General features: G+C 36.7%; 1 protein-coding gene across 3 annotated transcripts; it reads left to right on the top strand.

Moving 5' to 3' along the window:
* Positions 1 to 27: 27 nt before the first annotated feature.
* On the top strand, positions 28 to 23,323 carry LOC123559880 (etoposide-induced protein 2.4 homolog). Of its 3 annotated transcripts, XM_053552158.1 has the most exons (11): positions 115 to 162; positions 3,397 to 3,476; positions 10,814 to 11,021; positions 11,634 to 11,694; positions 12,081 to 12,147; positions 12,961 to 13,082; positions 13,609 to 13,725; positions 14,271 to 14,382; positions 17,334 to 17,445; positions 19,370 to 19,444; positions 20,448 to 23,323. In XM_053552158.1, exons 3-11 carry the CDS (start codon positions 10,825 to 10,827, stop codon positions 20,599 to 20,601), a joined length of 1,017 nt encoding a protein of 338 aa, XP_053408133.1. In that variant the 5' UTR covers positions 115 to 162; positions 3,397 to 3,476; positions 10,814 to 10,824; the 3' UTR covers positions 20,602 to 23,323. The 3 variants fall into 3 exon arrangements, with proteins under 3 accessions (XP_053408134.1, XP_053408132.1, XP_053408133.1); XM_053552159.1 differs by lacking the exon at positions 3,397 to 3,476 and having other exon boundaries at positions 28 to 162; XM_053552157.1 differs by lacking the exon at positions 3,397 to 3,476 and having other exon boundaries at positions 34 to 282.
* The last annotated feature ends 905 nt before the right edge of the window (positions 23,324 to 24,228 follow it).

Raw genomic sequence — 24,228 nt, forward strand, 5'->3', positions numbered from 1 at the left:
TTATTTTGTTTATGTAAAAGCGATCGTCGCAATTCGATGCGCAGAAAAGAAACGCAGTTTTGTAACTTTTACTTTCGCTTTGGCATGCAGTTCACCGATAAGACATTACTCTCTAAATTTTCACCGCTGTTACCTTTTAGTTTTGTTCTAGTCAAGATCAAGGTTTGTCTTGATTCTAAAATCTGATAACAAAAAGTGGATTACTTCCACTATAGTTCACAGTTGCAGACCTCAGTACATAGTAGTGGCTGAAAAGAAAAGTTGATACACAAATTGTAAACGGTGAGAATGATTGAAAATTGTTTTGCTAAGTGTCTGGAAACTGGACACACTAGAATCTTCCAATAACTGTATTAAATAATTCCTTCCTCGTGTCATTTCTAGATCTAATTGTACTGTCTACTCTGATTGTGATATTCAGAATGAGTGTTCATCATCTTCTTCAGTAATCGCCTCACTCTAGAAGAGTATACTCGCAATATGATTAAAATACTGTACATGCGCAGCCACAAGGGACAACTATTTATATATAAAAGACTAAAAGTCTCTTTGTACGTGTACAGTGTAAAAAACTGATAGAACAAATACTGGCATTTAGAATTAATTCTTGAAATTATTTGATAATTTTTACATAAATCAATGAGGAATTGAATCCCCTTTTGATACATGTAAGTTTTATTTGAATTTATGGCTAATTCGTGATATAATCAGTCAGGGGTGTAACTATTTTAAGTTATGTAACCTATTTCAGTTACTTTTTCAAGCATTTTATAACCTGTATTAGTTATAAAATATTGTTAACTCGGGTAAGTTATTCAATAAAAGTCTTTTTGCTCTTCTTACAAAGTGACCTTTATAGTGAAATTAGTAGCAAACTGTGATTAATCAAATTCTCTTTTAGTCTGATCATGACCTGATAAGCATAATGGGATGTTAAGAGTTTTATAGCTTTAAAACTCTTGCGTAAAACTTTATCAGCCTTGCGTAAAATTTTTTACTGCAGAGCTGGAAAGATAAAGCGTCAAGGATTCAGGTAATAATAGCATTAGTCACATTCAAAATATGGAATTGGCACAGGAGGGCTTTATAATATTTTATGGTAATTGAAACAAGTTATGAAAGTATAAGCAATAACTCAAATGGGTTATAAACTGCGATAACTTTAAACAGTTACACTCCTGACTGATAATTGGCATTTAAACCTATAGTATGTAAAGCGTCGGCAGTGATGAAAATTTCATCGGAAATTTCATCCACTATTTTGGTCATTCGAGTGTTTGCAGCGAGTGGGGAGATTGCCCATATAAAAAAATATCTCGATATTTCTTAGGATCGCATCAAATTTGTTGGACTACCCCAGCAATTTGCTGGTACCCATTTACAGCTGGGCCAACTTGGGCAATTAAGTGCCTTGCCCAAGGACACACCTCAATGGGTGTAGCTAGAAATTGAACCAGGGGCCTTCACCTCTGTAGGAAAGTGTCTTAGCCCTCTCAGTGATTTTTTTCTGGCCAATTTGGGGCCGAAATTGGGCCCCAATCCCAATGGCAAATAGTATGTTTTTTTCCCAATTTCAAAGCTGTAATTCCCAAAGTTAAATTTTTCTTACTTTTTTTCAACTTTTTCAAACAAGAGTGTACCTATGAAACCTTGAAACACAAGACAATTTACTTACTTAACATAATGATAAATTTTATGACCTTTTTTTTTTTCTTATACATGTATGTGACATTTTGATAGAAAGTATGGCTTTTTAGGTGTTCTACGACACATTTTTCCCAATTGTAAAGGCCCCGGCCCCATTCCCAAATCAAAGGAAATAAACACTGCCTCTTGACAAATGTGTCCACACTATAAATAGTCTGATAAATAAAAACAAAGTGAACAGGAAACATTTCATTTATTTTTGTTGACTTTAAATACCATATGTTATAATAATATAAAAAATACTGTTGTGTGGATGCATTGGTCAAGAGGGCTAAGATGATTTCCTACGAAGGTGAAGGCCCTGCGTTTGATTCCTGGCTACTCACATTGCAGTGTGTCCTTTGGGCAAGGCACTTTATTGCCTTTGCCTCAGTCGGCCCAGCTGTAAATGGGTTCCAGCAACTTGCTGGGGGTAAGGTATAATTGGTTTTAACTGTTCTTAAAATAGTGTTGCTCAAAAGCTCTACAGAGTTTATGTTCATTGTTTCACAAAGCGACGGTAAATAAAATTTTCCTTTTTAGCTCGACTATTCATAGAATAGTGAGCTATTGCACTCGCCCATGCGTCGGCGTCGGCGTCTGCGTCCGCGTCCGCGTCCCGATTTTGGTTAAGGTTTTGTATGTAAGCTGGTATCTCAGTAACCACTTGTGGGAATGGATTGAAACTTCACACACTTATTCACTGTGATGAACTGATCTACATTGCACAGGTTCCATAACTCTATTTTGCTTTTTTACAGCGTCTGCGTCCGCGTCCGCGTCCCGATTTTGGTTAAGGTTTTGTATGTAAGCTGGTATCTCAGTAACCACTTGTGGGAATGGATTGAAACTTCACACACTTATTCACTGTGATGAACTGATCTACATTGCACAGGTTCCATAACTCTATTTTGCTTTTTTACAAAATTATGCCCCTTTTTCGACTTAGAAATTTTTGGTTAAGGTTTTGTATGTAAGCTGGTATCTCAGTAGTTACTAATGGGAATGGATTGAAACTTCACATACTTCTTCACTATCATGATTTGACATGCACTAAGCAAGTCCCATAACTCTACTCTCTTTTTTTTCAAAATTATGCCCCTTTTTCGACTTAGCAGTTTTTGGTTAAATTTTTGTATGTAATCTGATATCTCAGTATCCACTAATTGGAATGGATTGAAACTTCACACACTTGTTCACTGTCATGATCTAACATGCACTGTGAAGGTCCCATAACTCTACTTTGCATTTTTACAAAATTATGCCCCTTTGACTTAGCACTTTTTTGTTAAGTTTTTGTATGTAAGCTGGTATCTCAGTATCCACAAATTGGAAAGGATTGAAACTTCACACACTTGTTCGCTGTCATGATATGACATGCAGTACAGAGGTTCAATACCTCTACTTTGCATTTTACAAAATTATGCCCCTTTTTCAACTTGTATTCATTCAATTGACAAGGCTGTTGAATAGTCGAGCGTTGCTGTCCTCCGACAGCTCTTGTTACCTTTACTGTCACAGCTTTCCCAGACCCCATATGACTAATGTAATAAACTATTTCCCTGTCTTGCAATTTTAAGACAAGATTGAAAATGATCACTATCCGCCTATGATACATCTACATTTTGTCGAGAAATGTAATACTATACAAGTACATGACATTTAAACCTCAACAGAGGGACACTACTTGGAAAACTGTTTCACTTTCAGAAAAATAAACAACAAAAATATGTCTAAACTATTGGGAACTGCTAGTTGTACGTAACTCGTACTTCAGTGATACTGTAATGGTAAGGTTTTTCATTTTTGTTGTAGATAAGATAGAATTTTAGCTGCATGTCATGAAAAAGGTGTTGTTGTCACAAGTTCTGATGTTTTCAATCATTTTCATATCTATTAAACTGAAAATTCAAGTATTTATCCTGAAAATTATGGTTTATACTTTCATTTCATGGTGTGAATAGACTGTACTTAATATTTTTACCATCTGATGAAAATAAAAACCATATTTATGAAAACAAACTTGAATATCCTCTATATATAGTGAACAAAAATCATTAAATATTGGGAATTCCAAATCATCATACAGGGCATTTTTTTCTGGCCAGTATGGGGCCGAAATTGGGCCGCAATCCCAATGGCAATTAGTGTGTTTTTTTTCCCAATTTCAAAGCTAAAATTCCCAAAGTTAATTTTTAGTCCCCTACTGGTTGAAAACCAGTTTCAGGTACTATAGGAATGCGCTTTTCCGTCATTCCGTCCGTCCGTCTGCAATTTCCTGTCCGGTCCATAGCTCTGTCATCCATGAAGGGATTTTAAAATTACTTGGCACAAATGTTCCCCATGATGAGACGATGTTATATGTGCAAAACCCGGACTCCTAGCTCAAAGGTCAAGGTCACAGTTGGAGGTCAAAGGTCAACAGGGCTTTTTTCCTGTCCGGTCCATAACTCCCCATCCATGAAGGGATTTTAATATTACTTGGCACAAATGTTCCCCATGATGAGACGATGTGTCATGGGCAAAACCCGGACCCCTAGCTCAAAGGTCAAGGTCACAATTGGAGGTCAAAGGTCAACAGGGCTTTTTTCCTGTCCGGTCCATAACTCTGCCATCCATGAAGGGATTTTAATATTACTTGGCACAAATGTACCTCATAATAAGACAATGTGTCATGCACAACTTTCAGACCCCTAGGTCAAAGGTCAAGGTCACACTTAGCAGTCAAATGTTAACATAGCATGAACAGGGTTTGTTTTGTGTCCGGTCCATAACTCTGACATTCATGAAGCGATTTTAATATTACTTGGCACAAATGTTCCCCATGATGAGACGACATGTCATGCGCAAATCCCGGACCCTTAGCTCAAAGGTCAAGGTCACAATTGGAGGTCAAAGGTCAACAGAGTTTTTTTCATGTCCGATCCAGAACTCTGTCATCCATCAAGGGATTACAATATTACTTGGCGTAAATGTTCCCCATGATGAGATGACATGTCGTGCGCAACACCCAGTACCCTAACTTAAAGGTCAAGGTCACACTGAGATCAAAGGTCAGTAGGATTTTTTTCCTGTCCAGTCTATAACTTTGTCATGCAAAACAGGATTTAGATATTAGTTGGCACAAATATTCCCCTGGATGAGACAACATGTTATGCGCAAAACCCAGGCCCAGGGTCTAATGTCAAGGTCACACTTAGAGACCAAAGGTCAGACACAAGAATGACTTTGTCTGGAGTATTTCTTCTTCATGCATGGAGGGATTTTGATGTAACTTGGCACAAATGTTCACCAACATAAGATGGATTGTCATGCACAAGAACCAGGTCCCTAGGTCTAAGGTCAAGGTCATATTTAGAGGTCAAAGGTCAAATTCAAGAATGACTTTGTCCGGAGCATTTCTTCTTCATGCATTGACAGATATTGATGTAACTTGGACCAAATGTTCACCACCATGAGGCACCTTTGTTTTTAGAATTACGTCCCTTTGTTTTACTATAAATAGATTTTATTGTAACTTTTTTATTACTGGCCGTAGAGAAAAATCGAGACCACTTTTCTGTGGTACAACATGCAAGTTACATCCAATTTTTAGGTGTATTTTGACCTATCTCTACCTGGTAAAGAGTTTCTTGTGGACTTTTATTATATAGATTTTTTTTTTTTTTAAGATTAATTTCCCTTTGTTGGTACTATAAATAACTTATATGATAACTTTTTTATAATTGGCAAAAACATTTCAATATGAAAACAACTGTGGGTTTTTATATATGCACATTTTAATCCAAGTGTGTTGTTATAACATATTGTATATATAGTACACTATTGTTTATACATCATTGACAGATATCAGTTCATTATGTTATACTGCAGTAGAGAAAATTAGGTGCCTTCCAGTAGGGGACTTTGTATTGCATGGCAATACTTCATTCACTTGTTTTTACTGATTTTTACTTTTTCAAACAAGACTGTACCTATGAAACCTCAAACATTTGAAACACAAGACAGATTGCTAACTTAATGTATAATGATAAATTTTATGACCATTTTTAGCTCACCTGAGCACAAAGTGCTCAAAGGTGGGCTTTTCTGATCGCCCTGTGTCTGTCGTCCGTTGTTGTCGTCAACAATTTGACTGTTAACACTCTAGAGGTCACAATTTTTAGCCAATCTTAATGAAACTTGGTCAGAATGTTACGCTCAATAAAATCTTGGACGAGTTCCATACTGGATCATCTGGGATCAAAAACTAGGTCACCAGGTCAAATCAAAGGAAAAGCTTGTTAACACTCTGGAGGTCACATTTTTGGTCCAATCTTAATGAAACTTGCCATCTTAGAATGTTACCCTCAATATAATCTTGGACGAGATTGATATTGGGTCATATGGGGTCAAAAACTAGGTCACCGTGTCAAATCAAAGGCAAAGCTTGTAAACACTCTAGAGGTCACATTTTTGGCCCAATCTTAATGAAACTTGGTCAGAATGTAACCCTCAATAAAATCTTGGACGAGTTCGATATTCGGTCATCTGGGGTCAAAAACTAGGTCACCAGGTCAAATCAAAGGAAAAGCTTGTTAACACTCTAGAGGTCACATTTTTGGCCCAATCTTAATGAAACTTGGTCAGAATGTAACCCTCAAGAAAATCTTGGACGGGTTCAACATTCGGTCATCTGGGGTCAAAAACTAGGTCACTAGGTCACCAGGTCAAATTAAAGGAAAAGCTTGTAATGTTAACACTGTAGAGGCCACATTTATGACTGTATCTTCATGAAACTTGGTCACCAGGTCAAATCAAAGGAAAAGCTAGTTTACACTGTAGAGGCCTCATTTATGACCATATCTTAAGGAAACTTGGTCAGAATATTAATCTTGAGGCTCTATAGGTCAAGTTCAAATCTGGGTCAGGTGGGGTCAAAAACTAGGTCACTAGGTTAAATCAAAGGAAAAGCTTGTTAACACTCTAGAGGCCACATTTATGACTGTATCTTCATGAAACTTAGTCAGAGTGTTAATCTTGATACTCTTTAGGTCAAGATCAAATCTGGGTTAGTTGGGATCAAAAACTAGGTCACCGTGTCAAATCAAAGGAAAGGCTTGTAAACACTCTAGAGGTCACATTTTTGGCCCAATCTTAATGAAACTTGGTCAGAATGTAACCCTCAATAAAATCTTGGACAAGTTCGATATTCGGTCATCTGGGGTCAAAAACTAGGTCACCAGGTCAAATCAAAGGAAAAGCTTGTTAACACTCTAGAGGTCACATTTTTGGCCCAATTTTAATGAAACTTGGTCAGAATGTAACCCTCAAGAAAATCTTGGACGGGTTCGACATTCGGTCATCTGGGGTCAAAAACTAGGTCACTAGGTCACCAGGTCAAATTAAAGGAAAAGCTTGTAATGTTAACACTGTAGAGGCCACATTTATGACTGTATCTTCATGAAACTTGGTCACCAGGTCAAATCAAAGGAAAAGCTAGTTTACACTGTAGAGGCCTCATTTATGACCATATCTTAAGGAAACTTGGTCAGAATATTAATCTTGAGGCTGTATAGGTCAAGTTCAAATCTGGGTCAGGTGGGGTCAAAAACTAGGTCACTAGGTTAAATCAAAGCTTGTTAACACTGTAGAGGCCACATTTATGACTGTATCTTCATGAAACGTGGTCAGAATGGTTATCTTGATGATCTCAAGGTCAAATTTGAATCTAGGTCATGTCGGGTCAAAAACTAGGTCATCAGGTCAAATCAAAGGAAAACTAGTTTACACTTTAGAGGCCACATTTATGACCATATATTAATGAAACTTGGTCAGAATGTTAATCTTGATGATCTTTAGGTCAATAGGTCAGGTGAGCGATACAGGGCCTTCATGGCCCTCTTGTTAGCTCACCTGAGCACAAAGTGCTCAGGGTGAGGTATTGTGATCGCTCACCGTCCGGCGTCCGTCCGTCCGTTGTACGTCCGTCCGTTGTACGTCCGTCCACACTTTCCTTTAAACAACATCTCCTCCTAAACCAACAGGCCAATTTTGATGAAACTTCACAGGGATGTTCCTTGGATGGCCCCCTTTCAAAATTGTTCAAAGAATTGAATTCCATGCAGAACACTGGTTGCCATGGCAACCGAAAGGAAAAACTTTAAAAATCTTCTTCTCAAAAACCAAAAGCCCTAGAGCTTAGATATTTGGTGTGAAGCATTGCCTAGTGGACCTCTACCAAGTTTGTTCAAATCATGACCCCGGGGTCAAAATTGACCCCGCCCCAGGGGTCACTTGATTTTACATAAAAAAATCTTAAAAAATCTTCTTCTCAAAAACCAGAAGCCTTAGAGCTTAGATATTTGACATGTAGCATTGCCTAGTGGACCTCTACTAAAATTGTTCAAATCATGACCCCGGGGTCAAAATTGACCCCGCCCCAGGGGTCACTTGATTTTACATAGGAAAATCTTCAAAAAATTTCTAAAAATAAACCAGAAGGCCTAGAGCTTAGATATTTCACATGTAGCATTGCCTAGTGGACCTCTACAAAATTTGTTCAAATCATGGCCCCCGGGGTCAAAATTGACCCCGCCCCAGGGGTCACTTGATTTTACATAGGAAAATATTTAAAAAATCTTCTTCTCAAAAACCAGAAGCCCTAGAGCTTAGATATTTGACATGTAGCATTGCCTATTGGACCTCTACTAAAGTTGTTCAAATTATGACCCGGGGGTCAAAATTGACCCCGCCCTAGGGGTCACTTGACTTTACATAGGAAAATCTTCAAAAGTTTTCTAAAAATAAACCAGAAGGCCTAGAGCTTAGATATTTCACATGTAGCATTACCTAGTGGACCTCTACAAAATTTGTTCATATCATGACCCCCTGGGTCAAAATTGACCCCGCCCCAGGGGTCACTGTATTTTACATAGGAAAATCTTCAAAAATTTTCTAAAAATAAACTAGAAGGCCTAGAGACTAGATATTTGACATGTAGCATTGCCTAGTGGACCTCTACAAAATTTGTTCAAACCTTGTCCCCCGGGGTCAAAATTGACTCCGCCCTAGGGGTCACTTGATTTTACACAGGAAAATCTTAAAAAAAAATTCTAAAAATAAACCAGAAGGCCTAGATCTTAGATATTTGACATGTAGCATTGCCTATTAGACTTTTACAAAGTTTATTCAAATCATGACCCCTGGGGTCAAATTGACCATGCCCCATGGGGTTACTTGATTGTACATAGAAAAATCTTCAAAATTTTCTAAAAATAAACCAGAAGAGCTTAGATATTTGACATGTAGCATTGCCTAGTGGACCTCTACAACAAGTTTTCAAATCTTGTTTTTAAAGTTACTTAAAGAAAATTTCAACTATATTTTCTCATAATTCTTTTGATTGATTTCTATTATGATCTTTTGACCTTGAAGACTTGTCCTTAAGTGCAATGATAACAGGTGAGCGATATAGGGCCATCATGGCCCTCTTGTTTTCTTAAATGTGATATTTTAACAAAAAATATATGGCTAAACAATTCCCAATTTAGGTGTTTTACGATGCATTTTTTGCTCACCTGTCACGAAGTGACAAGGTGAGCTATTGTGACCGCTTGATGTCCGTCGTCCGCCAACAATTTTTAAAAAAATCTTCTTCTTGAAAACCACTGGGCAGAATTACACCAAACTTCACAGGAATGATCCTTGGGTGGCCCCCTTTTATAATTATTCAAAGAATTGAATTCCATGCAGAACTCTGGTTGCCATGGCAACCGAAAGGAAAAACTTTAAAAATCTTCATGTCCAAAACCACAGGGCCTAGGGCTTTGATATCTGGTGTGTAGCATCATCTAGTGGTCCTCTACCAAAATTGTTCAAATTATCCCCCTAGGGCCAAATATGGCCCTGACCTGGGGGTCACATGGTTTATATAGACTTATATAGGGAAAACTTTGAAAATCTTCTTGTACAAAACCACGTGGCCTAGGGCTTTGATATTTGGTATTTAGTATCATTTAGTGGTCCTCTACCAAGAGTGTTCAAATTGTACCCCTAGGGTCAAATATGGCCCTGCCCTGGGGGTCACATGGTTTATATAGACTTATATAGGGAAAACTTTGAAAATCTTCTTGTACAAAACCACATGTAGACTTATATAGGAAAAAAAGTTTAAAAATCTTCTTGTCTGAAACCACAACACTTAGACCTTTGATATTTGGTTTGTAGCATTGTCTTATGGTCCTCAACCAAAATTGTTCAAATTGTACCCCTTGGGTAAAAAGAGGCCCTGCCCTGGGGGTCCCAAGTTTTATATATACTTATATAGAAAAAAGCTTAAAAAATCTTCTTGTCTGAAACCATACGACCTAGGCTTTTGATATTTGGTATGATGCATTGTCTAGTTGTCCTCTACCAAAATTGTTCAAATTATGCCCCTGGGGTTAAAAGAGGCCCCGCCCTGGGGTCACTTAGTTATTATGTGAGTTATATAGGAAAAATACTTAAAAAATCATCTGATCCTATTTCCTAGACTGTTTAGTAATAATTATCTGATGACCCCAAGTAATATGATGTCACTTGACTGTGACCTTGACCTACTGACCTACTTTCTTTTTTATTTAAGATACAGCCTTGAAATTTTGATGACATACACAGTTTTGCACACAAATCGTAAAACTGAATTTCAAACTTAGGTGAGCGATCCAGGGTCATCATGACCCTCTTGTTCCAAATTGTAAAAGCCCCGGCCTCATTCCCAAATCAGTGGGAAAAAAACACTGTCATACTTTTTTTCTCTGTTCTATTCTATACCAGTTAGTTGTATATATACATTGAGCAATAGTTTGTTTCATTGTTGAAATTATACAATGAAAAGGTTCAGCGTTCTTTATGGTTTTATTATTTTACTTATTTATTTATTATGTGATTTGAATGATACGTAGTGGACATAGCACTTCGAAGACCATTTCACTAAACTAATGGCTGTATGTAGAAACTTACAGGTATAGAAATGAATGACAGCAAATAGTGACCTTTAATACCCGAAATGACTGGAAGCATGATCCTGCTCTACAAAAAGTATATAGTTACCAACTTGATGTCCTTTCACTATTTGGTTAAATATGCAATACTTTTATGTGTACAGGTCAAGTGACGATGGCGGACACATTTCAAGACATCTGTTGGGGAGTGATAAGAGGTTTCCAGGATGCAGTTTTAGGTTCAATGAAGATATTTAAGTTAGATTCGGAACAACCAGAAGGCAAGGAAGAACAGCAGCAGAAAATGACCACGCTGGCAAGACGAAGGGCGGAGAAACAGAAACAAACACAAAGGACTGAAAAGAAGGACAGGTGACTTGAAAATTAATTTAAGTTTTAATTCTTGATTTTCTTTAAGTCTTTGGATGAATATTTTGGAAAGACACCAGGGCTCCCCACCCCCACCCCCATACAAAGAGGAGACGGTCCTAAAACAAAACAGAATTTTTTTTACACGTCAAAACTTACAGTCCCCAAATTTTCCCAATTCTAAACTTACAATACTGAAATGATGTTAACTTTTATTGATTTTACTGTTTTACAACTTTTAATACTTTGTAGGTTTACTTTGATTGAGAAATCAACTGTTTAAATTTAATATATTGTTGAACAATTATTAAAATGCCATTCCACATTTGTAAATGTTACTCGTAAGAAATGATTTTATATACATTATGATAGCTTTCAATTTCTCCCAATTTAGACAATTCAAAGAACATTTTCCCAATTTCGTAGGTGTGGTGGCAGTCCCAAAATGTAAAAAGAAAGCCTTGACATTAACCCTAAAATTATTCTCAGAAGATATTTTAATACATTTTGTACTACAAATATTTTAAAAGCTACTTTGTGTATTACTTTGGTAAGAAATTTATAAAAACATTTAACCTATAGTTCAAATATAACATTTCTGTTTTTGTTTTTCAGTGAACCAAAAGTAACACACAGGATATTTCAGTGTTGCGCCTGGAATGGAGGAGTCTTTTGGGTAACCATGATATTGATTTGTGTAACAGGCTGAAAATACTTCAGCCCTAACCGGGAATCAAACCTGGGACCTTTCACACTTTAGGTGGACACTCTACCACGTCGCTATAAAAGCTAGCTCAATAGCAAGGAAGTATAAGTGCATCCTTATACTCGACCCTACTACATAACCCCCTCCATTTTAGAATTTGTCCTCGAATTCCAGGAGTTTGAACCTCTGTGGGACGTTCCAAGGTGTCCATTCATATCTACTTCTATTTACGTTGGGCGCCAAAAGTAACAGGGTTGGCACTGGCATATATTGTACTTATTTAAGCATACATTGCAATATTTGAAAAAGCTTTTAGTATGTGATAACTCACAGTGCTGATGTTTCTTTATTTTCAGATGAGTATATTGCTGTTTAACTATTTGTTGCTTCCGAGTTTACACTGGATGACTTCGCTTATATCAGGTAAATACAAGTGTATCAGGATATGTTCTGAATGAAATGTACAACAACTCATTTTAAGTTGATGCCATTGTGCTAATGTCTTAAAGTTCAAGGCTTTGAAAAACTTGTCTTGAACCACTGGGAATTCAAGTTTTACTATAGGTTTTGGAATCTTTCATGTGAGGAAGTCATTAAGCTGGTTTGCTAAGTTAGTGGTCCTATCCTGATGCCAGCGTACAAATAAATCAAAATGGAAACTTTGGGTCATCCTCCATCATTTAAGCTGCTATGTGACTGTAGATGTCAGTGTGACATATGGTACATTCCGTTGAAACAAGTAAACAAGTCATTCCATAGGCTTCAGTTGCATTCTCTGGTAAAATCATTTTGACAGGAGAATGAGACCCATTCTGTATTCCATAGAGTTAGTACAGATAAATCTCTGTGACATTCAGACAGTGTAGAAAAGATTTTGAAAACAGACATTTAAAACTTTAAGAACACTTTACTAGTATTAGAAGCAACAGGACAAACTAGGACTTTTACTTGAATATTTGATTTTTAAATAAGTGAGAAAACTGGATGTGTATATGTGTTGCAAAGATGTTTTGGTGATTGACAAGTGTCAATAGAGACATGGGGTATCTGGTCCTGAATGGGCCAAATGTTGACCTAGACATTCAACATCTGTTATTAATAAATTTATACATGTTCGACAGAGACAGGTGTCAATTGGATGGGTTGATCCTGTATGGGTCCAGTGTTGACCTAGACATTCAGTGTACTGTGGATTTTAAATCTTTCCTGAGTAAAAGTGTCAATTATTTCATACAGGTTCAACAGAGACAGGTATGATCTGGTCCTGGATGGGTCCCATGTTGACTTGGACATTTAGTGCATTGTGGATTCTACCTCTGTTTGTCCTCAGTAAAATTGTCAACTGTTTCTGGTTTGCTGTAAGTAAACTTGTATGGACTTATTTTTCTTTCATGTTAACCCTTACCCTGCTAAATGTCTATAATGAACTTGTCCATCTTTTAATTTGGACAGTATCTTAACTTTTAAAAGGGGTGCATACCAAAAAGATACTGACTGAATGGTGAACAGTGCAGATCATAACCAGACTGCACAGATGTGCAGGCTGATCATGATCTACACTGGTCGCAAAGGCAGACTTAAGTCGTGTCCAGCATGATAAGGGTTAACTTTCTTTGTATTATATGGAAAAAATCCTGTGGCGGACACAAAAGCCTGTTCAAGTCGGCGACTTATATTGTTAGGCAATTGTTTTTTTTCTTACTTTTTAGTTACAACTCTGAACTTGTAAAAGTTCTTGAAAATATGATGTAGTTGATAATTATACAGTTTATTGCTATCTGGTACAAGATCCCTGTATATCACTGTCAGTCAGAAGTTTCCTGCATGTATTGCACATACGTAGCTTTTCTGTGGAATTGTGAAAAAATGACTATTATATTGTAGGATATAGCAGACGCAGCGTATAGAAAGTCAAGAGGCCGTCCACAACTACCAAACATTAGTATCTTCATTGCAGATATGTTGTTTAGTCTGGTTATACAGATCTTCTTCCTACTTCAGGTACGCAAACTGCTCCATGAATAGGGCTTTGTGTGACAATACAAAAGTAAAATATTTTTAAATGAGAGGGTTATTGTCTCAGGAAATAAAGCAGGATTTTGATATTCTATGCATTCTCATGATGTCCCATATGAAACAATAAAACATTAAAAATAAAAAATTTAAGGGGGGCCTCCTTGGTCGAATAGTTAAGGTCACTGACTTCAAATCACTTGCTCCTCACTGATGTGGGTTTGAGCCTCACTGAATTCTTCATGTGAGGAAGTCGTATGGAAGGTCGGTAGTTCTACCCAGGTGCCCGCTCGTGATGAAATAATGATGGAGGGGCAGCTGGGGTCTTCCTCCACCATCAAAGCTGGAAGGTCACCATATGACCTGTAATTTTGTCGGTGCGACATTAAACCCAACAAAACAAACAAAATTTACGTTGAATACAGAAATGTTAGTTTATACCATCTGTTGATTTTGAAGGAACATACTGTATATAAAATTATACCATCTACTGATTTTGAAGGAAAGTGAATACAGAAATCTATATATTTCAGGGCACTGTGGCCAGTTTTTTACCATTACCAGCAGTAGGACAGGTAATCAGCATTGTTCACATGAGTCTACTCTACTCACTGTACTCATTCGAGTATAAATGGATAAATATGGGTGAGAATATACAAGTTATAAAATTACTTTACTTTATGATATTTATGAAAACCTTTTTCATGAAACTGTTCATGTTTTGTGAAGGTTTATTCATACATTGGGAGTCAGTGGCACAGCGGTTAGCAGGTTGGAATACAACGTCAGAGTTTCGGTTCGATTCTCAGGTCGCTGCTGATATTACAGAATAAACTGATAACAGCAAAACTTGAGCTTTAGTATCTGCATATGTAAAAAGGTAAAGGTAAAGTTTCTGGTTTAACATGGGTAGTTGATGAAAGTCTCCATCTTGAATGGATTGAACAACTTATTTCCAGCCTAGCCCACAGCAGGCATCATCTTACCTTCCCAGCATCCAGTCTAGGTTGATACTGCTGGAAACAGTACAAGTTTAAGGAAATCACCCAGTACTGAACACTAGCCAGAATATCAGCAGCAACCGGGAATTGAACCAAACTACTGGCATTGTAGTCCAACCTGCTAACCACTGCACCACTGACTCGCTATGAGAATATTGTTGTTATACTGTCACTTTTTACAATATTTCTTAGTTAATACATACATATAAATTTTCACAAAACAGAAACATTTTCATGAAAAGGGTTTTCAGATATTTCCGAAAATAAAAAGGAAAAATTTCTGATAATGATGTGACATCATAAAATTTGAAACAATGAGCAGGACAAGTTTCATTAGGAATTGCTTTACTGTTTATAACTGTTATAGTTTAGACATTGGTTGATGCAATATAACATGTAGTAGAAGTTTAGATATCAATACATTTATATTATTATTTTATACCAGATAAACTTTATCTGAACATTTTATTGTATGGTAGGAGTTATTTTTTGTTATGCAAATTTTATGCCTTCTAGCATAATAGAGCATCGTTTTACTGACATAATAAATTCCAAACTTTAAAAACCAGTAGATTTGTATATTAATTTTTAGCTCGACTATTCGAAGAATAAGTAGAGCTATCCTACTCACCACGGTGTCGGCGTCGGCATCACACCTTGGTTAAGTTTTTCGTACCAGTCCACATTTTGACAAAGTCTTTTGAGATAAAGCTTTGAAACTTTCAACACTTGTTTACCATCATCATGGCCAGTTATAGGCAAGAGCACATAACTCCATCAGGGATTTTGGCTGAATTATGGCCCCTTTTGACTTAGAAATCATGGTTAAGTTTTTCGTACCAGTTCATATTTTGACAAAGTCTTTTAAGATAAAGCTTTGAAACTTTCAACACTTGTTTACCATCTCCATGGCCAGTTATAGGCAAGAGTACATAACTCCATCAGGGATTTTGGCTGAATTATGGCCCATTTTTGACTTAGAAATCTTGGTTAAGTTTTTCGTACCAGTTCATATTTAGACAAAGTCTTTTGAGATAAAGCTTTGAAACTTTCAGCACCATTTTACCATCACCATGTCCAGTTATAGGCAAGAGCACATAACTCCATCAAGGATTTTGGCTGAATTATGGCCCCTTTTGACTTAGAAATCTTGGTTAAGTTTTTCGTACCAGTTCATATTTTGACAAAGTCTTTTAAGATAAAGCTTTGAAACTTTCAACACTTGTTTACCATCACCATGGCCAGTTATAGGCAAGAGTACATAACTCCATCAGGGATTTTGGCTGAATTATGGCCCCTTTTGACTTAGAAATCTTGGTTAAGTTTACCAGTTCATATTTTTTGTAAAGTGTTTGACATATGGCTTTGAAACTTTTATCACTTGTTTAGTATAATAGTCTCTATCTGTAGGAAAGAGAACATATTAACTCTGTCATCTATTTTGGCTGAATTATGGCCCTTTTTGGACTTTGAAATTGGTTCTGTTTTCATACAAGTCCATGTTTTGTCAAAACTATTTGACATATGGCTTTTAAACTTTGAACACTTGCTTATCATTATGATTTACATCAGTAGGCAAGAGTACATAACTATTTTGACTGAATTATGGCCCTTTTTGGACTGAAATTGGCTCATATATTGCCATTTAGTGCAAGACTTATCAAAATCAAAGTAATACAGGAACATTGTTTGTCTAATCTATTTATTTCTTTTGTCTGAATATCCGTGGAAATATTTTGACCCCATTCTTCAATCAATTCTTCGAATAGTCGAGCGCGCTGTCATCAGACAGCTCTTGTTCGTTTTTAGCCCATCTGATTTTTTGAACAAAAATGATGAGTTATTGTTGTCACTTGATCGGCGTCGATGTTGGAGTTGTCTGGTTTAGTTTTATGTTTAGGTCAGCTTTTCTCCTAAAATATCAAAGCTATTGCTTTAAAACTTGCAACACTTGTTCACCATCAAAAGCTGACTCTGTACAGCAAGAAACATATCTCCATCCTGCTTTTTTGCAAGAATTATGGCCCCTTTTGGACTTATAAATATCATAAAAACACATGGGTAGGACAATACATATACAAATGTATTTCTGTTATACTGAGACAAAAAAATCAGATGAGCGTCTGCTCCGGCAAGGCAGTGCTCTTGTTAACCAAGACTGGATATTATTCAAATACATTGATAGTTGTTCTTTTTTCCTTTAATACAGTATAGTACTCAATTCAAAAGAAGTTATTTTATGAAAAATACTAAATCATTAGGCTACAGATAGTACTCTACATTTTGTATCAGGAACTGTCGTGGTGTTGTATACTTTTTAATAAGCATGAAGACATTCAGTTATGGAGTCTAAATTTCTCATACTTTATTTAAATTTGAGTTTAATTTCCTACAAAAAGCATTATTTAATGTTTAGAATATGTTTGTACAATAAAATAATCAAGTGATCAGAATGTGGCAGTATTAGGTTAGTAGGTGTATGATGTAAAGTTAAAGCTTGTCTTTCAAACTGTTTTTTAACCTTGCCTACTAACCTGTATGCTGCTTAAGGCCATGTTATTGTTATATACCTGACTTGTGTGATTTTATTTCTAGGATGGGAGTTACATAAAAGATTGTCCCATATAGAGTTGAGCTGGCCATATTTCTTTGGGTTTGGATTGCCAATGGCAGTGTTAACAGCTTTACCTTCATCTCTTGTTGTCAGGTAAAAGATTGTCAGATCAAGTTAGATGTTCAGTTGAATGATACAGGGCTTACGGTTTAGCCCGATTTCACAATAATTTCAGTCAAGTCATCCTTGAGTGATCCAGTACCAAAATCAATTTAAGTATTCCAGCTGGTCAAAAAGTATGGATGTCAGAGGACATGATCATTTTTTTCTATATATTGAGTAAAAAAGAAAACTAGGTAACTCAAATTCACAACATGTATTAGTGGAAACTTTATAAAATCTCAGTTATTCCCATTTATCAAAAACATGGCCATCAGAGGTCTTCAGACAATATTTCCTAAACTACCTGCCTGATTTTGATATAATTACTTTGAAATATTCCTTGGGTTATCCATTACTGAACTACTTTTTAAAGAAAAGTTCAAATGATTTGGATTCATCAGACAACATGGCTACTTGAGGACCTGTTTCTGTTGCCAATATGTATATGATATGTTGTTTTCAGAAACTACTGGTCCAATATTGAAATAATTTCATAAAATGTTCCTGCGGTATCTCACTTCCAGAACTGTTCAATTATTATACCCCCAGACACATTGTAATTGGCGGCTATATTGGAGTCATGCATGTCCATTGATACGTCCGTCTGCATTTGTGCCCACTCCATATCTTTTAGCTCCTAGGAAGATTTTCATAAAACTTTCATAGTTATTAACCACATCAAGATGGCGGGCAAAGTAGACACCTCAAATGCTAGGTCCAAGATCAAGCTTAAACTTGGAGGTCAAAGGTCAAAGAGCATAACATTTCTTCTAAAATGCTTAAAAGATTTTCATAAAACTAGCATCAAATATTTACCTTATCAAGGTGACTTGCAAAGTGCACAACGCAGCTTACTAGGTCCAAAATCAAGGTCACACTTTGAGGTCAAATATGAGATAGCTTAAATTTGTGTCAGTTCGATATCTTTTGAACCACTTGAAGGATTTCATAAAACTAGGATCAGTTGTAAACCTCATCAAGATGACTTGCAGAATGTACAACTCTTGTCACTAGATCTAAGGTCAAGGTTATACTTAGAGGTCAAAGATCACATAGCTCCAATTTTTGTCAGCTCCCTACCTAAAGTTAGCAACTGTTGTTAACCTTATCAAGACAGCATGCAGAGTGCAAAACTCTGGTCATTAGGTCAAGGTCATGCTTAGAGGTCAAAGATCAAATAGCTCCAATTTTTGTCAGCTCCCTACCTAAAGTTAGCAATGGTTGTTAACCTTATCAAGACAGCATGCAGAGTGCAAAACTCTGGTCATTAGGTCAAGGTCATGCTTAGAGGTCAAAGATCAAATAGCTCAAATTTATGTCAACTTCATATCTTCTCAATTACTGGAAGGATATTCATAAAAATACCATAAATTGTTAACCTGATAAAGATAACTGGAAAAGTTCAAAGCAAAGGATAGTAAGTTAGCAACAGTTGTTAGCCTCATCAAGACGCCATACAGAGTGCACAACAGAGGTCACTAGGTCAAGGTCATACTTATAGGTAAAAGATTTTATAGCTCAAATTTGTGTCAGCTGCATATCTTCTCATTTTCTGGACGAATGTTCATAAAACTACCATAAATTGTTAACCTGATCAAGATAAAGATGAAATGCGCAGCAAATGACATTAGATTCAAGGTCAAGGTCACAATTGAAGGTCAAAGGTCATGATCACAACATTTTAGTTTTCATGTATCAAAGTGGCATGTATAATAGTTTAAACAAAGATGCATTGTTATAAGCATCTGAAATGTTGGTGTGAAAGTATGTTATATACATGTTGCATCGGAGAAACCAAAATGAACGATCAAGGACCACCATAGCCCTCTTGTGGACATGTACATATGATTCACAGCACTATCTGTATTGATTATGTGTAGGAGTGAAATATAATGACCATACTCTTATATTTCAGTGGCTGTGTGTTTTCCATATTGTTCCCAGTTTTTATCATCAGTGCCAATGAAGCAGAAGATGCGCAACAACAATTGTAAGTTTTTTTTACATCCTGCAGAATTATTGTTTGTCTGGGTTACTGAAAAAAATATTTACTAATAAAATTAAATGAAGTTTTGCAAACATATATGAATTTCTCATTGTTTTAAGTAGAACAGTCATATTGTCTGACTGAGAGTGAAATAATGGCTGATGTTGACAGCCTTTCTTTGAAGATTAACAGTCCAACCACTTAGCTCAGTATAGAGCACAGATTTACAGATCACAGGGTTGTGAGTACCATCTCTTGGCAAGGCCTATGTTCTCAGTGACAATTGATAAAAGGCATTGTTTTTGAAATCATTCCTGCTTGACTTCCGATTCATGTGAGGAAGTTGGCAGTTAACAATACTTGCTGCAGACAGTTAAGTTCTGGTACGAAATCCAGGAATACTGGTTAGGTTAACATTATATAACTGAAAAACTGCTGAAAAACAATGTTTAACTAAAAAACAAACAAAATTGAAGATTAACAGATTACCAATAAAAAGCAGTGTTACATGTTTAACTAAAAAACAAACAAAATTGAAGATTAACAGATTACCAATAAAAAGCAGTGTTATATTTCGTCTATTTTTCTTAGAAAAAAATACAGAACTTTAGAAAACAGGGTTTATTTGCTTTGAGTAATGAAACAAAAAAAGCTTTTGTATCAGATCAAGTTTCAACTAAAGATTTTAAGATAAGAGATTGAATACTGTAAAATCATTTAATTTCGTGGGCATGGAATTTCGTGGTTTCGGTCAAAACGGCAATTTCGTGGGGATATGAATTCGTGGATTTCAACTTTTGAACATAAAATGATTTGGAATTTTACTTGTTCGTTGGGATTAAATTTCATGGATTGACTCAACCACGAAATCCATGAAAATTATTCCCCCACGAATATTAAGTTTCACATTATTTAAATAAAAAAATTCAAACTAGTCACTAGAATAAAGCAGACAAATATTTTTTAAATAACTGCATTTAGAATTTACCTGTGTTCTAATTTTCAGTATGTTTCCACTGAGACTGTTTGCACCAGTAGTTTCCCTCACAAACACATTGTTTCATCATTCCCTCACAAAGAGCAGCAAATCGTCAGCCACATCCGGCAGACAGGCAGCAGCACGACAATCTCGCACACAGGAAAATGTCACATTCAGATGACAGCAGGAGCTTGTGGCGGCCATTTTGATGCAATATTTACATACATAATTTATTCCAAAGATTTGATTTTTATTTGCATGTTTTAATTGACATTTCGTAAGCACCATATATCTAGGATGCTTACAGTCTGACAAAAAGCTCAGAATATATTTCATGAGTTCATTTAATGAATTTACATGTCACATTGAAATCAGTTTTGTCACTTGTAAGAACTTTTAAGTCTGTCACTTATTATGTCTCCCCCAGGAGACATATTGTTTTTGCCCTGTCCGTCCGTCCGTCACACTTCATTTCCGAGCAATAACTGGAGAACCGTTTGACCTAGAACCTTCAAACTTCATAGGGTTGTAGGGCTGCTGGAGTAGACGACCCCTATTGTTTTTGGGGTCACTCCCTCAAAGGTCAAGGTCACAGGGGCCCGAACATTGAAAACCATTTCCGATCAATAACTAGAGAACCACTTGACCCAGAATGTTGAAACTTCATAGGATGATTGTACATGCAAAGTAGATGACCCCTATCGATTTTGGGGTCACTCCATTAAAGGTCAAGGTCACAGGGGCCTGAACATTGAAAACCATTTCCGGTCAGTAACTTGAGAACCACTTGACCCAGAATGTTGAAACTTCATAGGATGGTTGGTCATGAAGAGTAGATGACCCCTATTGATTTTGGGGTCACTCTGTCAAAGGTCAAGGTCACAGGGGCCTGAACATGGAAAACCATTTCCGATCAATAACTAAAGAACCACTTGACCCAGAATGTTGAAATTTCATAGGATGATTGGTCATGAAGAGTAGATGACCCCTATTGATTTTGGGGTCACTCTGTCAAAGGTCAAGGTCACAGGGGCCTGAACATGGAAAACCATTTCCGATCAATAACTAGAGAACCACTTGACCCAGAATGTTGAAACTTCATAGGATGATTGTTCATGCAGAGTAGATGACCCCTATCGATTTTGGGGTCACTCTGTCAAAGGTCAAGGTCACAGGGGCCTGAACATGGAAAACCATTTCCGGTCAGTAACTTGAGAACCACTTGACCGAGAATGTTGAAACTTAATAGGATGATTGGTCATGCAGAGTAGATGACCCCTATCGATTTTGGGGTCACTCCATTAAAGGTCAAGGTCACAGGGGCCTGAACATTGAAAACCATTTCTGGTCAGTAACTTGAGAACCACTTGACCCAGAATGTTGAAACTTAATAGGATGATTGGTCATGCAGAGTAGATGACTCCGAACGATTTTGGGGTCACTCTGTGAAAGGTCAAGGTCACAGGGGCCTGAACATTGAAAACCATTTCCGGTCAGTAACTTGAGAACCACTTGACCCAGAATGATGAAATTTCATAGGATGATTGGTCATACAGAGTAGATGACCCCTAATGATTTTAGGGTCACTCTGTTAAAGGTCAAGGCCACAGGGGCCTGAACATGGAAAACCATTTCCGATCAATAACTTGAGAACCTCTTGACCCAGACTGTTGAAACTTCGTATGATTTTGGGGTCACTCTGTTAAAGGTCAAGGTCACAGGGGCCTGAACATTGACAACCAGTTCCGATCAATAGCTTGAGAACCTCTCGACCCAGAATGTTGAAACTTCATAGGATGATTGAACATGCAGAGTAGATGACCCCTATTGTTTTTGGGGTCACTCCGTTAAAGGTCAAGGTCACAGGGGCCTGAACATTGATAACCAGTTCCGATCAATAACTTGAGAACCACTTGACCCAGAATGTTGAAACTTCATAGGATGATTGAACATGCAGAGTAGATGACCCCTATTGATTTTGGGGTCAGTCTATTAAATGTCAAGGCCACAGTGGCCTGTTCATGTAAAATCATTTTTTGGAAATAACTTGAGAACCACTTGACCTACAATGTTGAAACTTAATAGGATGATTGGACTTGCAGAGTAGATGACCCCTATTTATTTTGAGGTCACTTGATCAAAGGTCAAGGTCACAGAAGCCTGAACAGTGACTTGAGAACCACTAGGCCAGGAGTGTTGAAATTTAGCGGGATGATTGGACATGCCAAGTAGATGATCCCTATTGCAGCCAACCATCAGTGTCTCTTTGACTTTTGCTCCTAACCCCTATTGACTTCTTGCCTATAGGACTTTGCATTGGGGAGACATGCGCTTTTTTACAAAAGCATTTTCTAGTTAAAAACTGTTTACTTAAAGGGATACTCTTGTATTTTTTTCTAGACATAGATCAATTTTTTTTTACTAAATCAGTCAACCATTTAACCTTTAGCCTGCTGGTGGCAAATGATTCTGCCTTTGCAACCGTTCAGGCTGATCATGATCTGCACTGTTCTCTATTCAGTCAGTAAATTTTCAGTGAACACCCCTTTGAATAATAAATGGTACGCCCAAATTGAATGATGGACCAGTCCATTTTAGAAAATTAGCAGGGTAAAGGTTAAAGCAAATAGAAAGAGGCTGTTTTATTGAAATAAATTTTGCTGTGGTAGTCACTATATGACTATGGTTATTTGAAGTCGTAAAAACATGAAACGATCAAATTGAATAATCTTAATAGAATTATCACGCCTTGTCCATACTAAAAATGAATTACATTTAAAAAGAAAAGTAAAATATGTGTTTTTCGAGACCTTGCATTAGCAAGTCAGGTTAGCAAAGTGATGAAAATTATGACTCACAGTTAGAAACAATCAGTCTGTTTTAATGAAATATGTCAGCAAGTTTAAGAATCAGCGATTTTCACAATTGTTTAAAGGATTTTAATTTTTTGTCTAGTATTTGAACTGTTTATCCCTTTAAGCATATTTTGTACATTTTAGTCACTCTGATTTATACTGAAGTTGTTCACACTTGTAAAGAAACTAACATACTTCAGTAGAACGTTTTTGCAGATTTTAACCCTTAGCCTGCTGGCGGCAAGTGATTCTGCCTTTGCGACCAGTGCAGACCAAGATCAGCCTGCACATCCGTGAGATTTAACATTAAAGCATTGTTTTAAAATATGAAATGAAGTTCTAAATATACGTATTCTGAAACCTCAGTCTCATCACGGACAAATACTTGGAATACTCTGAAATCATTAATTTTGCTGGGTGACTAATTTTCGTGGATTTTTTGGTTGTGTCAGTCCACAAAATCTAATTGCAGCGAATAAATGAAATTTCCGTTCACTTTACCTGTAAAAGTTGAAATCCATGAATTTATATCCCTGCGAAATAGCTTTTGAGGCCCAAAGCATGAAATTTCTTGCCAGCAGAATTAAATGATCTCTAAGTAATAATTATCAGTGACGATGGACAATTGTAGAATTATTGATTACTTAAGAAAGCGAGGAGTGTTTGGTTTTTTGTGTGTTTTTTAAGTTTGCCTTGCATGACCATCTGAATTTCTCTGATACTGTCAAATGAAATGACACATATGTACAGGTTTTGTCTAATTTTATGAATTCATATTTATATAAGTTTTCTAGTTGGCATACACATCTGTTTTAGTTGTGTGTTGCTTACAGTTTGTATTATGTTGTGTTTAACAGACAGTTTTGGCAGATAAAATTTTGTATGGTGAAATTTGATTATTTGGCCCGAGACTTGAACTTGCAGAGCTCAAGTATCCATCAACCTCCGAGGTC

Source organism: Mercenaria mercenaria, chromosome 10 (genome assembly GCF_021730395.1).
Source record: "Mercenaria mercenaria strain notata chromosome 10, MADL_Memer_1, whole genome shotgun sequence".
NCBI classification, from domain to species: domain Eukaryota; kingdom Metazoa; phylum Mollusca; class Bivalvia; order Venerida; family Veneridae; genus Mercenaria; species Mercenaria mercenaria.

What these genes read in the sequence shown, in the direction of transcription:
- LOC123559880 (XM_053552159.1), top strand. Translation starts at nt 10,825, where the DNA reads ATGGCGGACACATTTCAAGACATCTGTTGGGGAGTGATAAGAGGTTTC. An exon ending in AGGACTGAAAAGAAGGACAG is followed by an intron (nt 11,022 to 11,633) that starts GTGACTTGAAAA and finishes TTTGTTTTTCAG; the next exon opens with TGAACCAAAAGTAACACACA. An exon ending in GATGACTTCGCTTATATCAG is followed by an intron (nt 12,148 to 12,960) that starts GTAAATACAAGT and finishes TATTTCATACAG; the next exon opens with GTTCAACAGAGACAGGTATG.